Consider the following 23,376-nt stretch of genomic DNA (forward strand, 5'->3'; position numbering starts at 1 on the left):
CCTGTGATTACCTGCTATACTCCCAACAAGTTGGATTTCTGAAAAAGTATAATTCAGACTTAATTTCCCTCATTCGGCTGAATTAGCAATGGTTTACTTTTTGAAGTTTTGAAGAAAGTTGCCATGTGTTTGAAAGAGTTTATCATCAAGGCATTATACAAATATTAGGTAGCTTTGTATTTAGACACTTGAAAATAGCTTCCAAAAGCCTTAAAAGACCTCATTTTCTCCTGAATAGAGGACTACTTGATTTTAAAACACAGAGCTGGAAGGAAAGTCTTTGGCTTTACTGTCAGGGGAAATTCTCTTGTTTCCATGAAGAAACTTCTGCTCCTAGTCCCATGGAGGAAAGAGGCTGGAAGGCTGACTTGTCCCCTTCCTCCTCCTCTCTCTTGCCTTTGGATCATCTCTCCAGTTTCCACATGGAGAAACACACCTGCGTCTTCTGGAGACAGGAGTGGAGCCCCACCTCCCCCGTCTCGATCTCCCCTGTTGGAGCTTGACAGTCATGAGGCAGCGATTCTGCTGATGAGCGTCTGCCTCTCTGCAGACCAGTCTCTCCACGGCGGCTGCTCCAGGTCTAAACTCTGGGAAGCAGTAGGAAGCCCACGTGGTTGTTGGGCTCAGCCACGTTTGCCATTTCAACTCTGACAGTAAGGAAATTGGTGTTTTTATTTCCATTTGCAGGACTCCTGTCACTAATTCTCAGCCGATTCCAGATACAGAGAAGAGGGCGGTTTGATTTGTTAATAGGCTCCCAAAGCTCGAACAATTGTAAGACAGGCAAGGATTTGTGCGGGTCTGGTTAGGAGGAGTTTTGTTTTGTTTTGTCTGTTTTTATTCTCTTGTTCTTCCCTGTCCTAGCAGAGCATCCGGCACGTAGAAAGTGCTCCCTAAATGTTTGTTGGGTAAGTTAAAGGTAATAGAGCAGAGTAGTAGCTAGTTAGGAGGCCTCTGCAATGGTGAAGGTCTCAGCTAAAGCAGAGAAAGTGGAAATGGAAAGGAGAGAAGTGGCAAGGGACTAAAAGACATGGAGAAATTCTAGAAATATCCTCACATGCAAAATGACATATACAGGATTATGCATTGCAGTTTATTAGTAGTAGTGAAAGACTGAAAACCATTTACCTAGGGAACTGGTTAAATAAAATATGGTACATCTCAGTGGAATACTATGTAACCTTAAGGAAGAATACAGAGACTCTTTCGGTATCGGTTTGGAAAGATCACCAAGATACAGTAAATGAAAAAAACTAACAAAAACAAGGATCCAAACATACAACATTCAAAAACAACGCTGTGTGGAGCCTGCACCTGGGCCTGGAGACCAATCAGATGTTGGATGTGAGAGAAGACATGTACCTGAACTTTGAGCCTTGAGTAGCTGGAAGGAAGATGGCAACTCTGTTGACTGAGACGTGAATGGGGAGTGAGGGTGAGGGTGACTCAGGGCATGTTATGTTTTAGGGCCTCCCAGAGTGTCCACGGAACCAGGTCTAGCAGTTGAAAGTCTGAACTTGCAGCTGGGGAGAAAGATCCGAGCTGGAGATTTGGTTTGGGGAGTTGTTAGCATAGAGGTAATATTTGAAGGCACAAGAGCAGTGAGGTCCCCAGGGAGGTACGTGGACTGAACTGAAGGGAGAGTAATGTGGATCTTCACCATTCAAGGGTGACGTAGGGTTAAACACTGTGCTGCTGCTCCGTGTGACCTCAGACAGGGGAGAGTGCGGGGTCACTCTGCCAGGACATCCTGGTCCTTCTCTGGGAACATAAGCTGCACATGCCCTACTCACCATTGAGCTCAGCATCCCCTGGAGAAATAACCACTAAAAGTAATAATTTTTCCTCAAGGAGGTTATGCCATTACTAAGAACTCTATTCCTTTGACTATTCACATTTTCTATTCTTTCAAATTGTGTAGTCCTCAAGGGCCAGCAACCCATTTTTGGTGCTCACCTCATCTCAAAGTACAGTACATAGCACCATGAGGACACACTATAAATAGTGACTAGTTAGTATTACTCTTTTTAATCATTGCTTTTAGGAGGCAAAAGGAAATTGTTTAGGTGGCCCTGCCCTAAATTCACCAAAGCCAACACTCATTTTTATAAATTTCATGTTGGCCTTGGGTGCAGGATGGTTGTTTTCTTGTCACCTTCTATGGTAACAGATGTTCTTAGTTAAAATGTTTTTGCCTTCTATATTTCTGTAAGTTTGGTTTATCTATTCTTTTGCTTTCTTTGAAGAATGTTCCCCCTTCCCTCATTACTCTCCCTCACACTCGGTTACAAAGTCTTATTTTCTTAGGATCAGAGGACCTTGGGGAAGTAAAATTTTTAGAAAATCTTTTACAAATATAGTTTGACCTAAAAAGTACAGAGTAAGCTGCTTTTCTTCCACTATGTGGTGTGAATGTACCTGGAGAAAAACCAAGCACAAATAAGCATGAGGTAGATCTAAATTGGCCCAGCAGGTGACAATACAATACAGAGGTCAGCTAAAAAATGCAGCTAAAAAGTAGCCAGGGCCTTCCCCCTCTCCTAGGTTACCTCATGACCAAATTCAGTCAGTTCCACAAGCATTTACTTTTATGCTTGAGACTAAGAATTTTTCATATGTTGGTACTGGCTATAAAGGGGATCAGAATATACCACCCCCAAATATGCCACTTCAGCATAAAGATTATTTTGAGCTGAAGGAAATTAAGAAAAAGCAGACACAGGAAGAACTCTCTGCCCTCTCCCTATCTGCCTAAAAGCAGGGCATACATTTCTCTTTGTAAAGGTGTCCCCTCCCCTCTCTCATACCAAGAGGAGAACAGCCCTCATCACCAGAAACAGAGAAGGCAACAGGATGAGTCTTCACAAACAAACCTTACTATATAACCCTATTGTTTTTCCCCATGTATCCATTTTCTCCAGCGTTACCACTCCTAGAAGCCCCAAACCCCTTTATTTTATCTAGTCACTTTGCCACAATTTATCGTCCTTTGTTAAGATGGTATATAAGTCCCTGAGTCTAACCGCTACTTTGGGTTTTCTTTTCTGTGCAGTCCTTCTGCATGTAAAATTAAAAATAAAATTTGCATGTCTTTTCTCCCGTTAATCTGTCTTTTGTCAGCTTCATTCACAGGCACCAGTTACAGAAAATAAGAGGAAAAAAAATTTTTCCTCCCCAACAGCTGTGTTCCTAAAGGGAGAAAACTTTAGATTACAGGAAAATCTAGCTTGTCCCTAGATTTCCACAGATTTGTTTCTTCTTTGTGTTGTTCTTCAAGCATGCACACACCTTCCTCCCAGTGAGGGATGTGGATTCACAACCCCTGTCTCTTCCAATAGTTATTGTGTTCAGACTGCTCACCATGTTAAGTGCTCGTATGTATTTTCTCATTAAATCCAGCAGCCCTATGAGGAAGTTACCATGGTTATCAGCATTTGTTGAATTAATTCATTAATCAAGTCCCATTTTACAGTCGTAGAACTGAGGGCCTAGGAAAGGCTGTTTCTTGCCTAAGATCAGGCAGTGAATTAGTGGTGGGTTAGACAGGGCTAAGTAAGTATCAGGCAACACGTATGCACATATGATTTCTCTATTCATATAGATGTTAATTTATTTACATTTAGGATCAAAGTTTCTATTTTTCCTCTTTATGACACTTTAAAAGAATTTTTAAATTGTACTATAATTTACATGCAATGAAATGCAACGATCTTAAGTTTACCAGTTGGGTGAGTTTGACACTTGCAGCTGATCCACTTTGTAATGTTACAGTGTCAATCAGTTGGACTTAACTGAATTACCTTTATTGAACGATGTCAATCACTAGACATAGTAAATGCAAGCTTCATCATGAACTAATGGTTAGTGAATGATGTCACAATTTGTCCACTGTGATGGCTTCCCACAGCATTGCCTTCTTTTACTCATATTCCTCACATTGCATTAACCTCTGAAGTGAATTTTTTTAGACTAATCTGAGGCAACATTTACAGTATTTTTACATCTGACTCAAAAACAAATTTCATGAATATGCTATGTAATGCAGCTCACTTCTAGCAGAATCTGGCAGCAGAATTGTGAGCACAGAGGGGTGTCTCTCCAGGCCTGATCCTAGAAGAGGTGATGAAGTGGTCTCTGTGTTTGCCCTGCTGCTTGTCTAGGTACCTACCTAGTACAGCTGATCTCACCCTCTTGTGTTGCTCCTGGCTGCCCATAAAGAAGAAAAACCCCAGGGGACATGATGGCTCTCCCAAGATACTTGAAGGGCTGGCTTTCCTGTAGAAGTGATCTTAACTTATTTTTTTATGGCCTCAAAGGGTTGGCCAGCATGCTTTCATTCATTCACCCATACATTCCTTCACTCATCATTTAATAAAGCCCCATTAAGAGCTAACTTTGTACCAGGTATTATGTTACATGCTAAGAATTTTGCATTGAACAAAACCAACAGAGAAACTGCCATTGTGAAATTTATATTCTAGTAGGGGAGGCAAAGTTAATCCAATACCTTCTTTGTAATTTTGGGAGTGGGTCAGGTAGAAGGAGTTTGGAGAGAGCATTCCAGGTCCTAAGATGAGAAGACATTCAGCAAGTTGAAGGAAAGGAAGAAAGGCAATGTGGCTGGATGCTGAGAAGAGGAGAGCGGGCCAGACAGGACAGGAGGCCGGGGGTGTTTAAGTGATGGTAAGGAAATTAAGAAGAAGCGAAAGGGTGAAGATGTGGGGCCAGCTGGTGGAAATTAAGGTGTGATGGATTTCAATTCAATATAGAAAAAAAATACTTTGAGAGGAAGAATGGAGTGCCCTGGGTGTACTGTGTTTCTTTATCACTAACAGTGTTTAAGTAGAGACTGGTTAGCTATATTTCAAGTATCTGGTAGAGAACATGCTATCACAGATAACAGGCTGGACACCAAATGGTCCTTAAGTCTCTGGGCCTGGAAGTCTCTTATACCCTAAGATCCTTTGATGAGGTGTCAGAAAGACTGACAAGGCTATTGTAGGAATCTGGGTATCAAATAGTGAGGACCTGTGAGACGGAAAGACTAGGCTGGCCAAATATGGGAGATGATCACTGATGATAGTCAATGATTGATGCTAGAGCTTGAAACCATAGGAGAGGTCAAGGTTGATTTCATAGAGTGGAGATCGTGAAAATAATCATATACTGACAGAAGTGAGAAACCAAGTTACTGAAGGAGTTTTGGAAAAAGCATACTGAACTGCTTGCTGCTGGAGCTTCTGGGAAAATTAGGAAAGGTAATGAGTAAATTAAGCATAGAGGTGTATTTGAGAATTGTCAGTAATACTGATGCTGTAAGAGTAGATACATCCTTCAAAGGACAAACTTTAAGAAGTACTTAAAGTTTGGGAACAAAAAGAGAGAGGATGAGCCAGAAAAGGAGACAGAGATAAGATGGTTTCTGGAGATGAGGTGGATTTTATAGAGGAGATGCCCTCCATCAGCATCCAGTGGGTAGGAGGTGGGTCTGTGAGCATTTCCCAGAATCACCTGTGGAATTCATTTTGGTTAAGAATACAGGTGCTTAGATCCCACTCCTGAAGATTCTGACTGAGGGAGTCTGGGGTGGGAACTGGGCATTTGTGTATTTAGATGAACTGTGTAAAGCAAGCTTTAAAACTTCAGCAGAAGACTATATGACATCATGGTGGTGAAGGATTTCTTAAGTCAGAAAAACAAAGACTGCAAAGGAAAAGATTGAAAATGTCTACATTAGAATTTTTAAATTTTTTGTAATAAAAGATATCAGGAACAAAGTTTAAAAAGAAAAACCACTGCCTAGAAGAAGACATCTGTATTTTTGGGTATTAGAATATTCACATAATTCCTACAAATCAATTAGGAAAAGACCAACATCCTACAGAAAAGAGGTGGACAAAAAATTTGGAATAGGCAAATCATAAAAAAGGTAGCTCAGATGGCCATTAAGCCTAGGAAAAGATGTTCAAGTTCTTGAGTTATTGTGGAAAAGCAGATTAAAACCAACCCTCAGTGGGACTCCATTTCATATCCTCAGACTGGCTAAAACCAATTTCTGACTATACCAAGTGTTGACTAAGATATGAGGCAAATAGAACTCACAGGCTACTGATGGGAGAGTAAGTTGGTATACTCACTTTGAAAAGCAAATTTGGCAATATGTAGAAAAAATAAAGATGCCCATATCACAACCCAGCACTCCTGGGTGTGTAATCTAGGGATGTGATTGTGCTTGTATTCAAGGAGGCATGTAAAGGATGTTCATTATAGCATTGTTTAAAAATTGGAAACAACTGAAATGTTAACAGTAGGAGAATGGAGGAACAGTGGGGTATTGGTACAGCAGGATACCAGACAGCACTGGAAGTGAATAATTGGAGTTACAGGTATCAGTGTGCACAAATCTCAAAAACAAATTTTTCCATCAAAGAAGCTAGTTGCAGGGAGACAGTCACAGTAAGGTATACGTTAGTGTAAAATTTTAAAACGTGCTAAACAACACTGCATATTGTTCATGAATAAGTACGTAGTACAAACATAAAAAATCAGCAGGAAGTATAAACCAAATTATTTAGTGATTATTTCAAGGGAGAGAGAGGCGAAAATAGGATCAAGGAGACATACACAGGAGTTTCAAGTGTATCTGCAGTGTTCATTATATTATTCTTTGTTTTTCTGCATATTAAAATATTTCATAATAAAACAAATTAGGGAAGAAATCCAGGTGATTCTGGTATACAGCTAGGTTTGAGAGCCAGAATCAGTTCTTCTCAAAGTTCAATGTGCATTTGAATCCTTGGGGGATCTTGTTAAAATACTGATTCTGTCTCATTAGGTCTGGGGTGGGGCCTGAGAGCCTGCCTTTCTAACCAGCTCAGGGAAGGGACCACGCTGAGGAGCAAGGGTCGGAATGACCTTGGTGTTCTGTAGGGTGCTTGCTTCCCATAGGACTGTTCAGAAGTGCCCACTCTGGATAGCATGCCTCCCTTCAGGGTCTGGGTGCAGTTGGAGGCAGGTTCTGGGAATCTCAGCAGAGAAACTTTGAAAACCTGGGGAAACAGACTTTGGAGGGATTTCCCCAAAGAATTAAAATCTGCAGATGGTCAAGGGAGGTATGCAACAACATATGTTGTCTGCTGAGGTTTTTTTCCTTAAATAAGTTTCTGTTTAACTTAACACGTGGTCATGCATGTATCAGTATCCTGTGGAGCAGTGTTTCCCAAACCAAGTTATACTGAGCTGGAAATCTGTTTGATCTTGACCTTATAGGAAAGGAGAAGTCAAGGTCGCAAAAGAGTGGGAAGGGAGGGAGCTGATGTGTGGACATTACGTTTACAGGAATCATTTTGTGGGCAGCAGTTCCCAGGTTCCTGGATGGTGGGTCTTGAGCTGAGCGGAGTGACAGACCTGTCAGGCTTCTGCTATGGGCACCCACATCCGAAGATGGCATATGCTACTCCTGACGGGGCTAAATTAAGCCATTTTACAATTTACTGGATTTGCTGTACACAGGTGCGATTTGCTTGCAAAATGTTTTTGTTCCTGTGAAGTCCTATGTACTTTATATTTTCCCACTGCACCATAAGTGCTATGCCTGCAGGGACCACACGGCTCAGGGTTAGCACCTGGCCCAGCACCTGGTACCTCGTAGGTGCTCAGCAACTGTTGATTGAATGAGTGAAAGAATTTCAACTCTGATACAGTTTTTTTAATTAACCTTTTTATTTTGAGAATGTCATAGATCCCTATGCAGTTATAAGAAATAACACAGTGAGATCCCGGGTACCCCTTACCCAGTTTCCCCCAGTGGTGACATCTGGTATCACTATAGTACCACTCACAGCCAGGAGATTGTCATCAATGCAATCCATTGGTCTTAGATTTCCCCAGTGTCACATGCAACTTTGTCATGTGTAGGTTCTTTTATCCACCACCGCAGACAAGACACAGAACAGCTCCATCACCACAGAGTCTCTGAAGTTGCCCTTCTATAACCGTACCTCGCTCCCTCTATAATACTGTCATTTCAAGAATGTTGTCTAATGGAATCACATAGTGTATAACCTTTTAGGGTTGGCCTTTTCCACTCCACCAAGTCCCCTGGACTTTCATCCAGGTTGTTGTGTCTGTCAGTAATGTGTTCCTTTTCATTGCTGAGAAATATTCCATGGTGTGCATGTACCACAGTTCATTTGGCGCTTCACCCTTCCAAGGATTTCTAGGCTTTTTCCAGTTATTATGAATAAAGGTGCTGTGAAGATTTGTGTACAGGTATTTGTGAATACATGCTTTCATTTCTCTAGGATAAATGCCCAAGAGTGCAAGGGCTGGGTCATAGAGTAACTGCATGTTTAATTTTATTAGAAACTGCCAACTGGTTTCCAAAGAGGCTTAGCTTACCTTGTACATTCCCACCCATAGTGTGGGAGTGGTCGAGTTGCTCTGTGTCCTTGCCAGTGTTTGGTGTGGTTGCTGTTTCTTATTCAGGGATAGAATTTTAAGGGCACTGCTGGAAATCATCATTGAAAGGAACCTTGCAGTAAATTACCACAAGACGTTAGTAATAACAGAGAACCTGATGAGATCCAGGGACACCTGTCTTTGTCCAGAAACTTAGTAGACACATAAATACTGTAGAAGGAATGCATTCCAGAATGTTAGAGAAAAGAAGATTAGAATAAGAGAGATGACTGAATAGTAGTGGAAGTAACACCAAATGTACCCAAAGATATGTCAGAATATCTAATGGCGGATGAGGGGGCAGGTGGAGGAGGGTAGAGAAAAGGGGGCAGGAGCCCTCCTGTGTTCAGGTAGAGCAAAAGCGAGCAGAGGTTATCATTTATTCAAGACTCATTAATTCAACAAATTTTCATTGAGCAGCCTGCCATGAACCAGGCACTCTGAGACACATGGGGTATGGTCATGACCAAGGCAGGAAAGGTCCCCAACAGTTAGAATAACCAGTTTTTATTTAGTGGCTAGCATGTATCAGGTGTTGTGCTAAGCACCTTATGATATCTTTAATCCTCCCACAGAGACAGATATTATTTTAATCCCATGTTACAGGCGATGAAACAGGCTCAGAGAGGACAAGTAGCTTGCCTGGGGCCACAGGGCTAGTGTGCCATGGAGCTGACATTCACATCCAGGCCTGTCTAACCACTTTATGGTTGGCAAAACTGGCTAAGGGATGGTAAACTCAAGATCCTGGGTCAGGAGCACACAATACTGCAGCCCTAGAAACATAGTAGGGGAACCAGGCACTGTGTGAAGCAAGAAGCCAGGGGCTTGGCTTTCCTGGGACCCTTACACTCTAGAAATCCTCCTGCTTACTTCCTGCTTCCTGGTGTCTGAAATCTCCTCAAAAGAAGACATCTTCTTCCATTTCATCATTAGAAGTTAATGCATAATTGCAGCTCTGCTTTTTGTGTCACTTATCTTTAGAAGGAGAGACAACTGCTCCTTTATGTGCAATAAACTATTCTAATACCTGTTGTTAGGAGGCCCTGGGCTCTCTCCAAGCCTAAGTCTATAGTCTGGCACATTTTTAAGTTTCTCTGTCCCTCAAATAGGGGGATCCCTTCCATCTGTCTTATCACTATCTGCTTATCAAGGGGGCGGTGGTGGTGTCTTGGCACTCTTGAGATTGAACTCCGCTGTTGGTAAGCTACCTGTTGCTTTTCACAAATCCTCTTTGCTGATCCAGGAGGAGTCCCCCTTCTTGTGTTGCCTTTAACTCTTCCAGCAGGGCTGGACTGAGGACTGGATTAGTGGGGTCTGGCCAGTCATTAGGGTCAGTTACTTTGGGCCAGTTGAGTAAGGAAAGACCTGTATCGCTGTTTCCTTTTTTTCCTTATTCAGTTTCTATAACTTTGACTCTTTGGAGGGGGTTTTCCTGCTTTCTGGGGTCCTGACTTATATAACAGTATTTTTTCTAGCCTCTATGTGGGGCTGGAAATCTTTGCTTTCATCCCAGGCTCTCTTTAGAGATTTAACATGAAGTTCCTCAGCACTTCATGCTTGTGAAGTGTGATCCAGCATCTTCACACATCCTTTATTTTGCTAAAACAGGAAGAGTTTCTATTTAGAGCCTAGAGCATGTTGCATGTGAGGAACTTGAACTTGCTGGTCCTTTTTTGCACCAGCCTTGTTCTGGTGACATGCTCTTGGGTCCTAAGTATTTTCTAGGTGATGTCACACTGCGAGGCCAACACTTTTGGGGAGGAGATGTCGTGCTGAGCTGTGATGCTGCCCTCAGCCCCACCCCTGGAGGCCTGCTGCTTGGCTGAGGTCTCCCTTTCCACGGCAGGAGAAAAAAAGGGCATCTTACTTAAAAGTCTTTAAAAAGGTAGCCATCATGTATGCTGCACACCCCTTCCCAGGGTTCTCTCTCTAACAACCAGAGGAGAATTCATACTATTAGTAAGAGTAATAGTAGTATCTAACATTTATTGAATAATTTTCATGTAATAGACACTGTGCTTAGAATAAACTTTAATCTTCTCTTTATAGTTTATGCTTTATAACCCTATTAAGTAGGTGATACTATCAACCGCATTTTATACATGCGGGAACTAATGCCCGGGGAGGTTAAGAACCCATGTCTGTAACTGAAGCACTTGCCCTGAAGGACTACATCACACCTCCTCTCATTCATGGAAAACTTGATCAAAGCCTTGTCCTTCCTTATAAAAGTACTGCAGAATGTGACAGGTTTCCAGAGTCATCTGGAAGAGGAGTACTTTTCAAAACATTGTCTGTGAACCACCTGCATCAGAACTCCCACCACTGCTTGTTAAAATCGCAGTCAGGCTGAATCACAACCTCTGGGAATAGGGCCAGGGCATCTGCATTTTTAGAAAGCTCCCCCAGGGATTGTGATGGACCCTAAAGCCTGATAAACACTGGTATTTTCATTGGAGTACTGACCACAGTTTATGGGTAGGCCTGAAACCAACAAAAGGGATTCATGACGCTATACGGCAGGGGGTGGGCAAACTTTCTATAAAGGGCCAGAGGGTAAATAGTTTGGGCTTTATAGGTCTCAGCTGCTTCTCAGCTCTGCCATTGCAACGCAAAAGCAGCCACAGAAACAGCCTATAACCAAAGGGTGTGGCTGTATTCCAATAAAACTTAATTTTCAAAAACAGGCATTGGGTGGCCGTAGTTTGCTGATCCCAGTAGAGTCATCTTGGCCCAACAGCCCTCTGACAACCAATGATTCTTACACTGTTTTCTATTACCTCTGGCTAGCTGTATTAATGAAGATAAAATCACCTGCTATAACAGATAAACCCTGAATCTTCTTGACTTAAAACGATAAAAGTCATTTCTCATCTCACAGCCCAATAAGGATATTCCTACTTGGGGTCATCTGTGTTGTCATTTGGGAACCAGGGCTCCTTCATGGTGTAGCTTCATCCCTCTTGGTCCTCACAGCCGCCTCCATTCAGCCAGTGGATGAGGAAAAAGAGCAAGGATTAATCATGAGAAATGTGTATGGGTGTGGTCTGGAAGAGGTACCCATCATTTCTACTCACATTTCATTGGCCAGAACTCTCACTGGCTGGAGTCCAGAATTGTGTGAGCAGTTTCTCAAGCCTGTGAGGCCCTTGGTCTCTAGCCTTTCTCTGGTCCCTTTTGTCTTTGCTTGACACCCAGCCAGTTCTTGCCTGGGCTCATCTCCTTGTAAAAAACCTTGCTAAGGTCAGCCAGTAGGAGCCAGCACACAGCCTCACTCTGACCTTCCAGCCACATTCCTTAGAGCTGCAGGCTCAGAAGGCACAGGTTCACCTCCTAAGTTACGGTAGGGGCGAGTTTTGTCATCTATTTTGCTACTGTATAACCTAGATCTCCATCTCTCCAGCCTCCGAGATCAATTTCCTGACTGGCTGCTGTCTTCCTACAAAGACTGTGCCACACATTTTAGGTTGTTGCCATGGTAGCACCCCACCGCAAGATACCGACTTCTGTATTAATTCAGCTAACACAGCGGCTTTAACAGGTAGACCGAAATTCTACATGATTAACACAACTAAATGTTTATTTCTTGCTCACATTATATTCTAATACTTGGATATTCTTGGAGGTATGACCTTCTACTTGGTCATCCAGAGACCTGAGTTTTTTCCATCTGGAAGCTCTGCCTTCCTGCAGGTCATTATGGTCCTCTCCACCCTGCTGGCCATGGGGAAGGAGGGCAAGTGCTTTCCATGGGATCCCACAGGCACGTCACTTCTGTCTGTATTCTCTTGGCCAGAAATCAGTCATATGGTCACACTCACTGCAGGACAGGTGAGGAAATGTAGTCTAGTGACAAGCTCCAGAGGAACAAAAATCGGTTTTGGCATGCACATAGTAGTATCTGCCTCTTGGGCCAGGACTGTCTGGACTGATGGAATAATGTCCAGGCGCTTATCAGGGAGAAGATCAGCAGGCAGCCTGCCCTGGTGCCTACAAGGAGCGCCATCAGGCAATAGCTAGTGAGATCCAAAAGATGTGCACGTATCTTCACCAATGCAGTGAACATTTCCTGTGTGTCCACCCTGTGCCCGGCAGTGGGCCAGATCCTGGAGACCTGGAGGAGAGTAAACCCTCCTAGGGCTGTGGGTGATCCTCTCTGATCACAGCCCTTGTGCTGGGTGCCAAGGGACCAGAGAGCCCGGGGAGGAAGGAAAGAGGTGGGGTGGGTTTTTTAACTGGTTTGAGTGCCTCCTGCAGCCCTAGAAATGCATCCCATATAGTTGGGCCTGGCTCCCACCATTCGCAAGCGCTGTCTCTGCAGTGTACTAGATGAAATGTAATTACAGGGGAACAAGGGCAACTGATAGCAGAGGTTTTGTTTAAATCTCTCTCAGTTGTTTTCCTTGGATGTCGTTTTCCCTCTGTGAGGTTTCTAAGGAGGTGGTTGCTCCAGGATGTAGGGTCATCATCCTCTTTGTGTTCGTTTCTGGCTGTTGGCAGAGTTAGGGAGCTGGCACTGTCTTCGAAGCCCCTCTGTGGTGCTGAGAGCAGCATAAGGAGGGGCCCAAAGCCTGGCATCCTTCCTCTTTTCCTATTATTGGCGATTTGGGTTAGAAGCTGCTGCTGCTGCTGCTGCTGCTGCTGCTGGCTGTGCAGTGGTCCTGGCTAAAACCGAAGAGGTGGACTGAGATCCGGGCAGATAGCTCTTGGTCAATAGCCACTGAGCATCCGCTCTGTGCCTGGTCTCTGTCCAAGTGCGTGGACGCTCCCCTCCCCAGAGCCCACTCTGTCCCGGTAACTCAGGGCTGCTGTTGAAGGATCTTGAAACTGTTATGTAAAGCAGTGGCAGTACTCTCCAGGAGGGCTTCCAAAGAGGACTAGAATGGGCATAGATGGCGTAGCTGACACTGGGGTCGGCCACGTAAGAAAGTTTTAAAATCTCTTTCAGAGATTTTTGGGTAGAAAATCACGTCACCAGAAGCAGGACAGTAGCTGGGTAAAATGTAGGACACCCTTCTAAGCTGCATCCATTAATTTGTTGCACAGTTTCAGCTAAGGAAGTGAGGACTACAAAAGGTTAAATATCTCATATAAGATTAATTCAGCCCTCTCTGTGAAATGGTGGAAGCAGAATACCATTAGACTCTCTAATCTCATTTCCCTCATGCTGTCTTTCTTGGAGCCTATCAAATAGTGTCCTGGCAGAGAGTCAGTTCTGTGGATGCTAAACATCAGAGTCAGTCTCTTTCTGAACGTGCCAAGAGGGCTGTAATTTAGAAAATGTAGCCTACCTTTTAAGGAAGGATGAAAAGGTACTAAATGCACCTTTCTTTGCATGTTAGATCTCAAATATTCTGGACATATTAAACATGTAATTCCTGGGGAATTTCATTTTCTATGTTTTATTAGTTATTTGCATGACATATTAGAACAAAACTTATTAAAACAGTTTGTGTGTGTGGGTCTCCGGTGGTTTCATGAGTACTGCTTGGGGTCCTAGATATACTAACTAACTCAGTAAGATTGGTGTCTTTTGAGTGTGTAACTATGCATCCAAGATGCAAATGCAGTAACAATTTTGCCCTTGTTTTAACTGCTCTTCTTCAGCAACGCATGTGATTTTTCTTATCTGATTTAAGCCTTTCTTGAGGGGAGGGGGTGGGAAAGTATCAGCTACTGCTATGTTAAGAAACTAATTATACTTAGAGGTTAGATTTTTAGATTTTCTGTTAGTCCTAGTCTTTTTTTCATACTGTCATGTTGTCATAAATGAAAGGGGAGGGGGTGGGACCTACTAGGATTTTGAAGATTTTTTTTTTCCTCCTATTTCAAGTCTATGTCTCCTATATAGCATCACATAATGCTGGTTATTTTTATGTTGAATATTTGGGACAAAGAGCCTCTCTTAAACGAAAGATAATTGCAAGCTTTGTCCTTTGCCTCAAGTTTACTGCAGGGTTTCTATCCCCTTCGGTTATACAGAAATGAAATTATAAACCACCAGTAGCCTGGGAAATTTCAATCGATTCCAAACGACTAAATATTTAATTCAATCATTGCCTATACTTCCAGGGATGACTCGGGTGTTTTTCTTCTTACTGAGGGCTCCATGAAAGCCCGGCTCTGCAATGGCTGCTGAGGACTGTGTCTGTTGCAAGGAGGCTCCCCTGCAGTGAGGAGCTGGGCAAGCCTGTTCCATAGCAGCCCTTTTTGCAAATGGTAGTGGATTTTTGCAGAAGGTTTGTGGCCAGATCGCTATGTATAATACTGATGAAGCATTTTTGTTCCAGCTCTGTCTCGGAAGACCTAGGCTGTAGACGTGGGGATTTCAGTAGGAAACATTATGGATCTGTGGAGCTGGTAAGTTTACACTGTCTGTTCAGTGGGAGTACATTGATTTCGATTTAGAGAGGATCACCAAGCTCTTCAGGTCTTTTGTTGTATATTTACTGTTAGACCATGTGAGTACAGCATAAGGATTGGACGGGAATGAATGACTGTTGAAAGGCTATAATAATTTGATCATCTTTATCTGTGTGTTTTTATTGTTACGTACTTTTGATCTGTGTCTTTTCAGTTTGTTAAAAGCATGTTGTGGCTTGGGGTTTTTCTCTGTTAATGGTGTATATAATGAAATAAAATGGTTTATGAATTAAGAAGGGGAGCACTTGGTTTTTATACTATGTTGTCCCTAAAAGTTTGTAAATCTAGTTTTTGAGGTTTAAATATTATTGTAATAAATAGTCTGATTTTTCTGTACTTTTGCTCTCTGGGTATGTGATAGGAGATAGAATATGAGCTCTTTTTTTTTTTTCCTGTTAAAAGTATGTTTGTTGGACTAGGTAATAGGTAATAGATTTCTGGAATGAAAATATCCACATTTTCCTTAATGAAAGACATTGGGGTTTGTGTTATCATTTTTTAAAATAGTTTGTTTTCATTTTAAAAGAGGCATAATGAAGGCATATCATAGCCTCAGTTTTTTAAAAGAGAATTGTGAGGGGTTTTTTTCCCAACTGCATAGAAATTTAACAAATTTTCAGGAAAATGTGCTTATAAAATTCTCTTTATTATTTCACACTATTAAAAACATTAAATTTATTATTTCTATCTATTTATAAAAACTTGAGTTTATGGGATCCATTTGTATAGTACCCAATTATCCCCAATTACTATAAGCTGCATTCTTGCAGGGTTTAAAAAGTAGAAAAATTTATGCCAGAGTCATGTACTGGTAGAATTCTACTTGAATTCAAGCATATATTACAGGTTTGACTGTGTACCTGGTCCAGGTGTATTCTTGAAAATGTAGATTAAATAAAAGGTTTGGTCCTTGTTCTTAAGACATCTGCTGACCTCCAGCTGGGCAGATAAGATATGTAAAATATCTAAAGAATGAATTTAGTGACATAAAAAGACATATTGATTGACTCAATCAGTGCCTGTTCTGTGTCAGACACTGGTGACATCATGACAACTCAGAACCGCCTCTCCTGAAAGGGCATGAACATAATTATAATTCTGGGTGGGAATTGGTAAATATTGTGAGAAGCATACAGATCGGGCATGGTGGGGACTGGGAGAAGGAGGGAGCCACCCATTTTAGCCACTGATCTCGGGGAAGCAGACGGAAGGCCTTATGGAGGCCGTGGGATGTGGATTGGTGGCAAGGAAGATAGACAGATATTTGCAAACAGCATGATTCTTGGCAGTGATGTATTTGAAGGGCAGTGAGCAAACAGTCTTGCCCAGCAGAGAGTGTAAGGCAGCAGAGCTTAGTGGTTACAGAGCAGGCAGGCTTTGAAATCAGGCCTGGGTTCCCATACCATCTCCATTGCTTCTTATCTCTGTGAACTTCTCTGAACTTCAGTGGTGCTTCAGAGCTTGTGCTCTGAAGTTATTATTCTCATTTCATCACTTACTAGTTGTATGATCTTAAACTTCTTTTGGCCTCAGTTTTCTCACCTATGAAATGGGGATATTAATATTATCTACTTTATAGGGTTCTCAGGAGGATTAAATGAGATGAAGCATGTAAACACAGTCCCTGGTAACTAGCTGTAGTAGTAAAGATGAAATTTGGTAGCAAAAGTAGAACCTTGACTCTCAGGTGAAGACTTTGAACTTGATCTAATAAGTTGTATGGAGCTCTTGTAAACAGCAAGAGCAGTGTTTGGGGGAGGCACCATAGGTGTGGAGGAAGACCCTTTATAGACTTGCAGAGATCACAGAATATCAGACTGGGAACGTACTTGAGAGCAGTGGTTTCAAGCTTGAGCAGGCATCAGAGTCACCTGGAAGGTTTATTACAACAAATCGCTGGACCCCATCCCCAGAGTTTCAAATCCAGTAGACCAGAGTTAACCCAGAATTTGTATTTCTAACAAGTTCCCAGATGATGTTGGTGCTGCTGGCCCCTGAACCATACTTGAAGAACCCCTGCCTTAGAGAATTCCAGACTAGTCATCAGTTACCCTGGCCTGAGGAGGCAGCCCATTGACCAAAAGTTCTTCAATCCGTTTGTTCAAGATTTTACTCTGGAGCCATGATTGTGTGTGTGTGTTTGTGTGTGTGTGTGTGTGTGTGTGTGTGTGTGTGTGTTTATAATTGACTTCTTAAGTATTTTAAAGTAAATTTTAAATATGTTTTAAAATTCCATGTACAATTTCACCACCTTGCAGCAAGTGTTTTCATCTCCTTTTGATACCTTCCAACTTTTATAGCTATAAACACCTTTTCTATATGGTTATAAATCACATTATATATTTGATTTTGCATTCCTCTTTTTTCATTTAGCTGTATCTTCTTCTTGTTATATAGTCTTCAAAGTTACCAAAGTCTTCAAAGTTAATTGGTATATGATAGCCCAGCAAGGTGATAAACAATTATTTGTGGAATGGTTTCCCTCTTTTTGTAAAATCAGTGTTTCTAGTTTTCCCATGTTAGAAATGACATGAGCTGGAGATTGGAATGGTTGAGAAAGATGCAGTGAACAAGTTCCAATTTTGCCATCTAAGGATCTCTTGAAATTCTGACTCCAGTGTTTTAAGGGAGGAGATGTTTTCTCTCACCTACAAACGACAGAGTATTATTAAATTCAGAACCAATTTATGTGTTCTATGTTCATAAGAAAGCAAGTTTAATTTTTCTTATACCTGGTTTTGTTACAGGAAAATGTGGGGCAAGAGGATGGCCACGTCCCAGGTCTTGGTTGAGTCCCTGGGACGCGCCCTGCCAAGTGTGGGTCATTAGCTTCACACAGGGAAGAATTCAAGAGCGAGTCACAGTTGAGTAAAAGTGGATGCATTCAGAGAGATACATACTCTATAGACAGAGTGCAGGCTGTTTCAGAGGGCAAGAGAAAGGCCATGAGGTGTCGGCATTGGATGCTCAGTGTAAAGTAAAAGTAAATACACACTCCCTAATCAGAGTGCAGGGCTGACTCACACAGAAGGCAGAGAGGCCACGAGGTGTACCGGTGGTTAGTTTTTACAGGCTCGGTAGCTTCATATGCTAATAAGTGGGAGGATTACTCCAACTACTTTGAGGAAGGGGCTGGGATTCCCAGGAATGGGGCCGTCACACACCCTTTTTGACCTTTTATGGTCAGCCTTAAAACTGTCCTGGCACCTGTGGGAGTGCCATTTAACATGCTGTTGTATTTCAGTGAGCATTTATTGAAGCTCAAGGTCTACTGGGAGTTGACTCTTCCACCATCTTGGTACTAACTGCTGTGTCCTTCATTTAATGGTTGTGCCCTGCCTGCTTCCCTCCTGTATCAGTTTGATGAATATTGTTGGGCACCCAATTGGTCCTGGGCATCCTGGAACTCAGACTTTGTAGAGGGGTACTCAGGATTCTGTAAAACTGAAATTGTACCATAAACTTCTTCTGACCTTTAGCAAATTAGATAGAAGTCCTTGTGAAGAATAAATTGACCATTCATATCAGTAATGAGGGCAATGTAGGGGCTTAGCTCCCTAGGTTTCAACTGGGTATAAATTTGGTGAGTGAGAAAGTGGAGCTCAGACCACTATAGACTCACAGCAGAGTTTCTCAGCCTGATTCAACAGCTCTGCACTGAAGGCTCCCACCATGTGTCAGGCGCTGTGCTGGGCGCTGAGGAGGGGGAGGGAAAAACCAGTTTTCTGCTCACTTGGAACTATACATAGTCAAGCTTCGGAAACCAACCGCTTCAGACTTTGAGTCTCCAGGCTGCATCTTAGCTGGCTCCCAGCTGTGTTCCCTGCCTTAATTAGGGCTGGTTTCATTGCAAGAAACAGAGATCCACTCAGTCCAGCTCAAGTATTAAGTAATTCACCGAAATGATGTGGGTGAATCTTGCCAGAATGAAGTGCAGGAAGCACAGCTGGGCTTCATGTGACTAGGAAGCCATCAAACAGCTATTCTCTGTTTCTCTCCCGTCCCTGTGATTTCTCAGCTTCAGTTTTCACTGCATGTCAGTACCATTCTCCTCTCTGCACACCAGCTGCCCCTATAGCCTGGTTTCCTCTCTCCAGTCCATTTTTCTCAACAGTGGTGTTTTTTCTCAAATATTTCTTTTCATCATGGTAAAATACATACAACATAAAATTTACCATTTTTAAGTGTGTATTTCAGGGCCATTATGTACATCAACAATGTGATGCAACCATCACCACTATCAGCTTCCAAAACATTTTTCAACATACCAAATAGAAACTCTACCCATTAAATAATAACTTCCCATTCCCCTCCTTCCCCAGGCCCTTGTAACCTCTATTATATCTCTGCCTTTATGAATTTGCCTATTTTCCAAATACATGTAAGTGGAATTACACAATCTTTGTCCTCTTTGTGCCTGGTTTATTTCATTTAGCATAATATTTTCAAGTTTCATGCATGTTATAGCATGTATCAGAATTTAATTCTTTTTTATGGCTGAATAATATTCCACCACATATATACCACATTTTGTTTATTCATCTATGGGTGGTTGCTTGGATTGTTTCCATTTTTTAGCTATTGAGCATAATGTTGCTATGAACATTGGTATATATGTGCTCAAGCCACTGATTTTCTTTGGATATATTAACTAGGAGTGGAATTGCTAGATTGTGTGGTAATTCTGTTTTCACCTTTTTTGAGAAACTCTTAAACCAGTTTCACAGCGGCTGCACCATTTTGCATCACTTCCACCAGCAGTGCACCAGGGCTCTAGTTTCTCTTCCTTCTCACCAACACTTATTTTCCTTTTTTTTTAATAGCCAGCCTAATAGGTGTGACATGATATCTCATGGTTGTTTTCATTTGCCTTTCACTAATGATTAATAATGTTGAGCATCTTTTTATGTGCTTATTGACCATTTGTATATCTTCTTTGGAAAAATGGTATTTAAGGCCTTTGCCCATTTTAAAATTGGATTGTTTGTTTTGTTGTTGAATTGTAGGAGTTCATAATATAGTCTGGATATTAAACCTTTATCAGATACATGATTTGCAAATATTTTCTCCTATCTCCTATTATGTGGGTTGTCCTTTTATCCTGTTGACAATGCCCTTGGATGCACACAAATTTTTAATTTTCATGAAGTCCATTTTATCTGTTTTTTTTTTTCTCTTATGACCTGTACTTTTGTTGTTTTATCCAAGAAATCATGGCCAAATCCAATGTCATGAAGATTCCCCTTGTTTTCTTCTAAGAGTTTTATAGTAGTAGCTTTTATATTTATGTCTTTGATCCACTTTGAGTTAATTTTAGCATATGGTGTAAGGTAAGAGTCCAGCTCTATTCTTTTGCACATGGATATCCAGTTTTCTCAGCATTATTTCTTGAAAGGACTGTCCTTTTCCCATTGAATGGTCTTGGCATCCTTGTCAAAAATCAATTGACCATGTATACAAGGGTTAATTTCTGGGATTTCTCTTCTATTTCATTGGTTATATGTCTGTCCTTACGCCAGAGTGATGTTTTAAAATGTTGACAACATATTGTCTTTTCTTTCTGAAGACCCTTCAGTGGCCCACTGCACTGCAAGTTCAGACCCTTTACAAAGCCCTACAAGATCCTGCGTGATCACTGTTCTGCCTTCCTCTCCCACGTCCTTTCATGCCCTTTACTCACGGTGCTTCAGACATCTGGCCTGATTTTCATCTTTAGACTCATTTGAGTTCTTCCCAGTTTGCACTTGTTGTTCCTTCTTCCTGGGATGGCTTCCCCAGCACTGCTCATGGCTGGTCTCAGCTTAAATTCCACATTGTCAGAGAGGCCTCCCCTGACCACTCTCTCTACGGTAGTCCTCTTCATGCTATTCTCAACTCAGCATCCTCTTTATTTTCTTAATGGTATTTATCACAACTGGTATTGATTTCATTTATTTGATTACTAACTACTCTGTCATCCACTAGAGGTGAGAAGGGGAACCATGTCTGCCTTGTTCATTGTTGCATTTCTAGGCCCTGGCAAGGGCCTGGCATACTAAGTTCTCATCAACTGGTTTTTTTTTTTTTTAATTGAAATATAGTTGGTTTACAATGTTGTGTTAATTTCTGGTGTACAGCATAGTGATTCAGTTTTATATATGTGTGTGTGTGTGTGTGTATTCCTTTTCATATTCTTTTTCATTATAGGCTATTACAAGATATTGAGTATAGTTCCCTGTGCTATACAGTATGACCTTGTTTATCTATTTTTAATATAGTAGTTAGTATCTGCAAATCCTGAATTCCCAATTTATCCCTCCACCCCTCCTCTACTTCCCCCCGGTAGCCATTAGTTTGTTTTCTATGTCTGTGAGTCTAGTCTGTTTCTATTTTGTAAGAAGTTCATTTGTGTCATTTTTTTAGATTCCACATGTAAAAGTGATATCATATGGTATTTTTCTTTTTCTTTCTAGCTTATTTCACTTAGTATAACAATCTCCAGGTACAACCATGTTGCTGCAAATGGCATTATTTTATTCTTTCTTATGAAAGAAGCTGTGGTGTCCATATATATACACACACACACACACACACACACATAAATATATACACACACACACATATATACCACATAGTGTATGTGTATATATATATATATACACACACACACACATACACATACACAGACACACAGACACACACACACATATATAATATACACCACATAGTATACATATATACCACATGGAACACTACTTATTAACTGTTTTTATTATTAAATTGATTTCCATCTACCTCAGTACCCTTGGTCTTGCATCTCCATTGCTCATCATAGTCTGTTCATACTTGGACCCTAATTTCAAATTCCAAATAGAATGTTATGGACTGGTTCCTCTGGTCCAGCTGTCTATCCCTGATTCAAACAGTTGTGTTCAGAGTAGTGGGGTCATGTGATATAATTGTGGCCTCCTAGACCCCATATCCTCAGCAAAGTTTGTGGATAGGACAGATTCTCTCTGAGAAGGATAGAGACAAAAGTCAGTTTCAAAGAGCATGAGCTGACAGTAATCAAAACAGCATGGTATTGGTACAAAAACAGATACATGGATCAATGGAACAAAATAGAGAGCCCAGAAATAAATCCACAAAGTTTTGGTCAGCTAATCTTTGATAAAGGAGGCAAGAACATACAATGGAGTAAAAACAGTCTCTTCAGCAAGTGGTGTTAGAAAAACTGGACAGCTGCACATAAATCAATGAAATTAGAGCACCCCCTCACACCATACACAAAAATAAACTCGAAATAGCTTAAAGACTTAAACATAAGACAAGACACTGTAAACCTCTTAGAAGAAAACACAGGCAAAACATTATCTGACATAAATCTCAGCAATGTTCTCCTAGAGCAGTCTACCCAGGCAATAGAAATAAAAGCGAAAACAAACAAATGGGACATAATTAAACTTGTAAGCTTTTGCACAGCAAAGGAAACCATAAGCAAAACAAAAAGACAACCTATGGAATGTGAGAAAATACTTGCAAAAGATGAGACTGACAAGGGCTTAATTTCCAGAATATATAAACAGATCATACAACTTAATAAGAAAAAAAAATAACCCAATTGAAAAGTGGATAGAAGACCTAAACAAGCAATTCTCCATTGAAGACATACAAATGTCCAATAAACACATAAAAAATGCTCAATATTGCTAATTATCAGAGAAATGCAAATCAAAACTACAATGAGGTATCACCTCACACCAGTTAGAGTGGCCATCATTCAGAAGTCCACAAACGATAAACACTGAAGAGGGTGTGGAGAAAAGGGAAACCTTCAATGCTGTTAGTGGGAATGTAGTTTGGTGCAGCCATTATGGAAAACAGTATGGAGATTCCTCAAAAAACTAAAAAATAGACTTACCATATGATTCAGCAATCTCATTCCTGGGCATATATCCAGAGGGAACCTTAATTCAAAAAGATACATGCACCCCAATGTTCATAGCAGCACTATTTACAATAGCCCAAGACATGGAAACAACCTAAATGTCCATCTACAGATACTGGATAAGGAAGTTGTGGTATATTTATACAATAGAATACTATTCACCAATAAAAAAAAATAATGCCATTTGCAGCAATGTAGATGGACCTGGAGATTGTCATTCTAAGTGAAATAAGCCAGAAAGAGGAAGAAAAATACCATATGATTTCAGGTATATGAGGAATCTAAAAAAAAAAGACAAATGAACTTATTTGCAAAACAGAAACAGACTCTCAGACATAGAGAACAAACTTGCGGTTACCAGTAGAGGGTGGGGTGGGAGGAGATAAACTGGGAGTTAGAGTTTTGCAGATACTGATATATATACAATAGATAAACAAGTTCATGCTGAACAGTGCAGGGAACTATATTCAATATCTTGTAGTAACCTATGGTGAAAAAGTATATGAAAATGAATGTATGTATGTTCATGTATGATTGAATCATTGTGCTGTACACGACAAATT

At 41.2% G+C, this 23,376-nt stretch overlaps 1 protein-coding gene across 5 annotated transcripts in view; it reads left to right on the forward strand.

The window, feature by feature from the left end:
• The window catches only part of GARNL3 (GTPase activating Rap/RanGAP domain like 3), a 138,734-nt gene that overhangs the window by 17,777 nt on the left and 97,581 nt on the right, over positions 1-23,376 (forward strand). For 3 of the 5 annotated variants that reach the window (XR_004319493.1, XM_032478462.1, XM_032478463.1), the window contains exon 3: positions 14,754-14,823. Coding sequence is in view for 4 of the 5 variants with exons in the window: in XM_032478462.1 (XP_032334353.1) it covers positions 14,754-14,823 (70 nt within the window). In the remaining variant the exon portion in view is untranslated. Of the gene's footprint in view, positions 1-13,668; positions 13,776-14,324; positions 14,683-14,739; positions 14,824-23,376 lie in introns of those variants that run through there. The other 2 variants (XM_006181853.2, XM_032478464.1) reach the window with 2 other exon arrangements.

Source organism: Camelus ferus, chromosome 4 (assembly GCF_009834535.1).
Source record: "Camelus ferus isolate YT-003-E chromosome 4, BCGSAC_Cfer_1.0, whole genome shotgun sequence".
NCBI lineage: Eukaryota > Metazoa > Chordata > Mammalia > Artiodactyla > Camelidae > Camelus > Camelus ferus.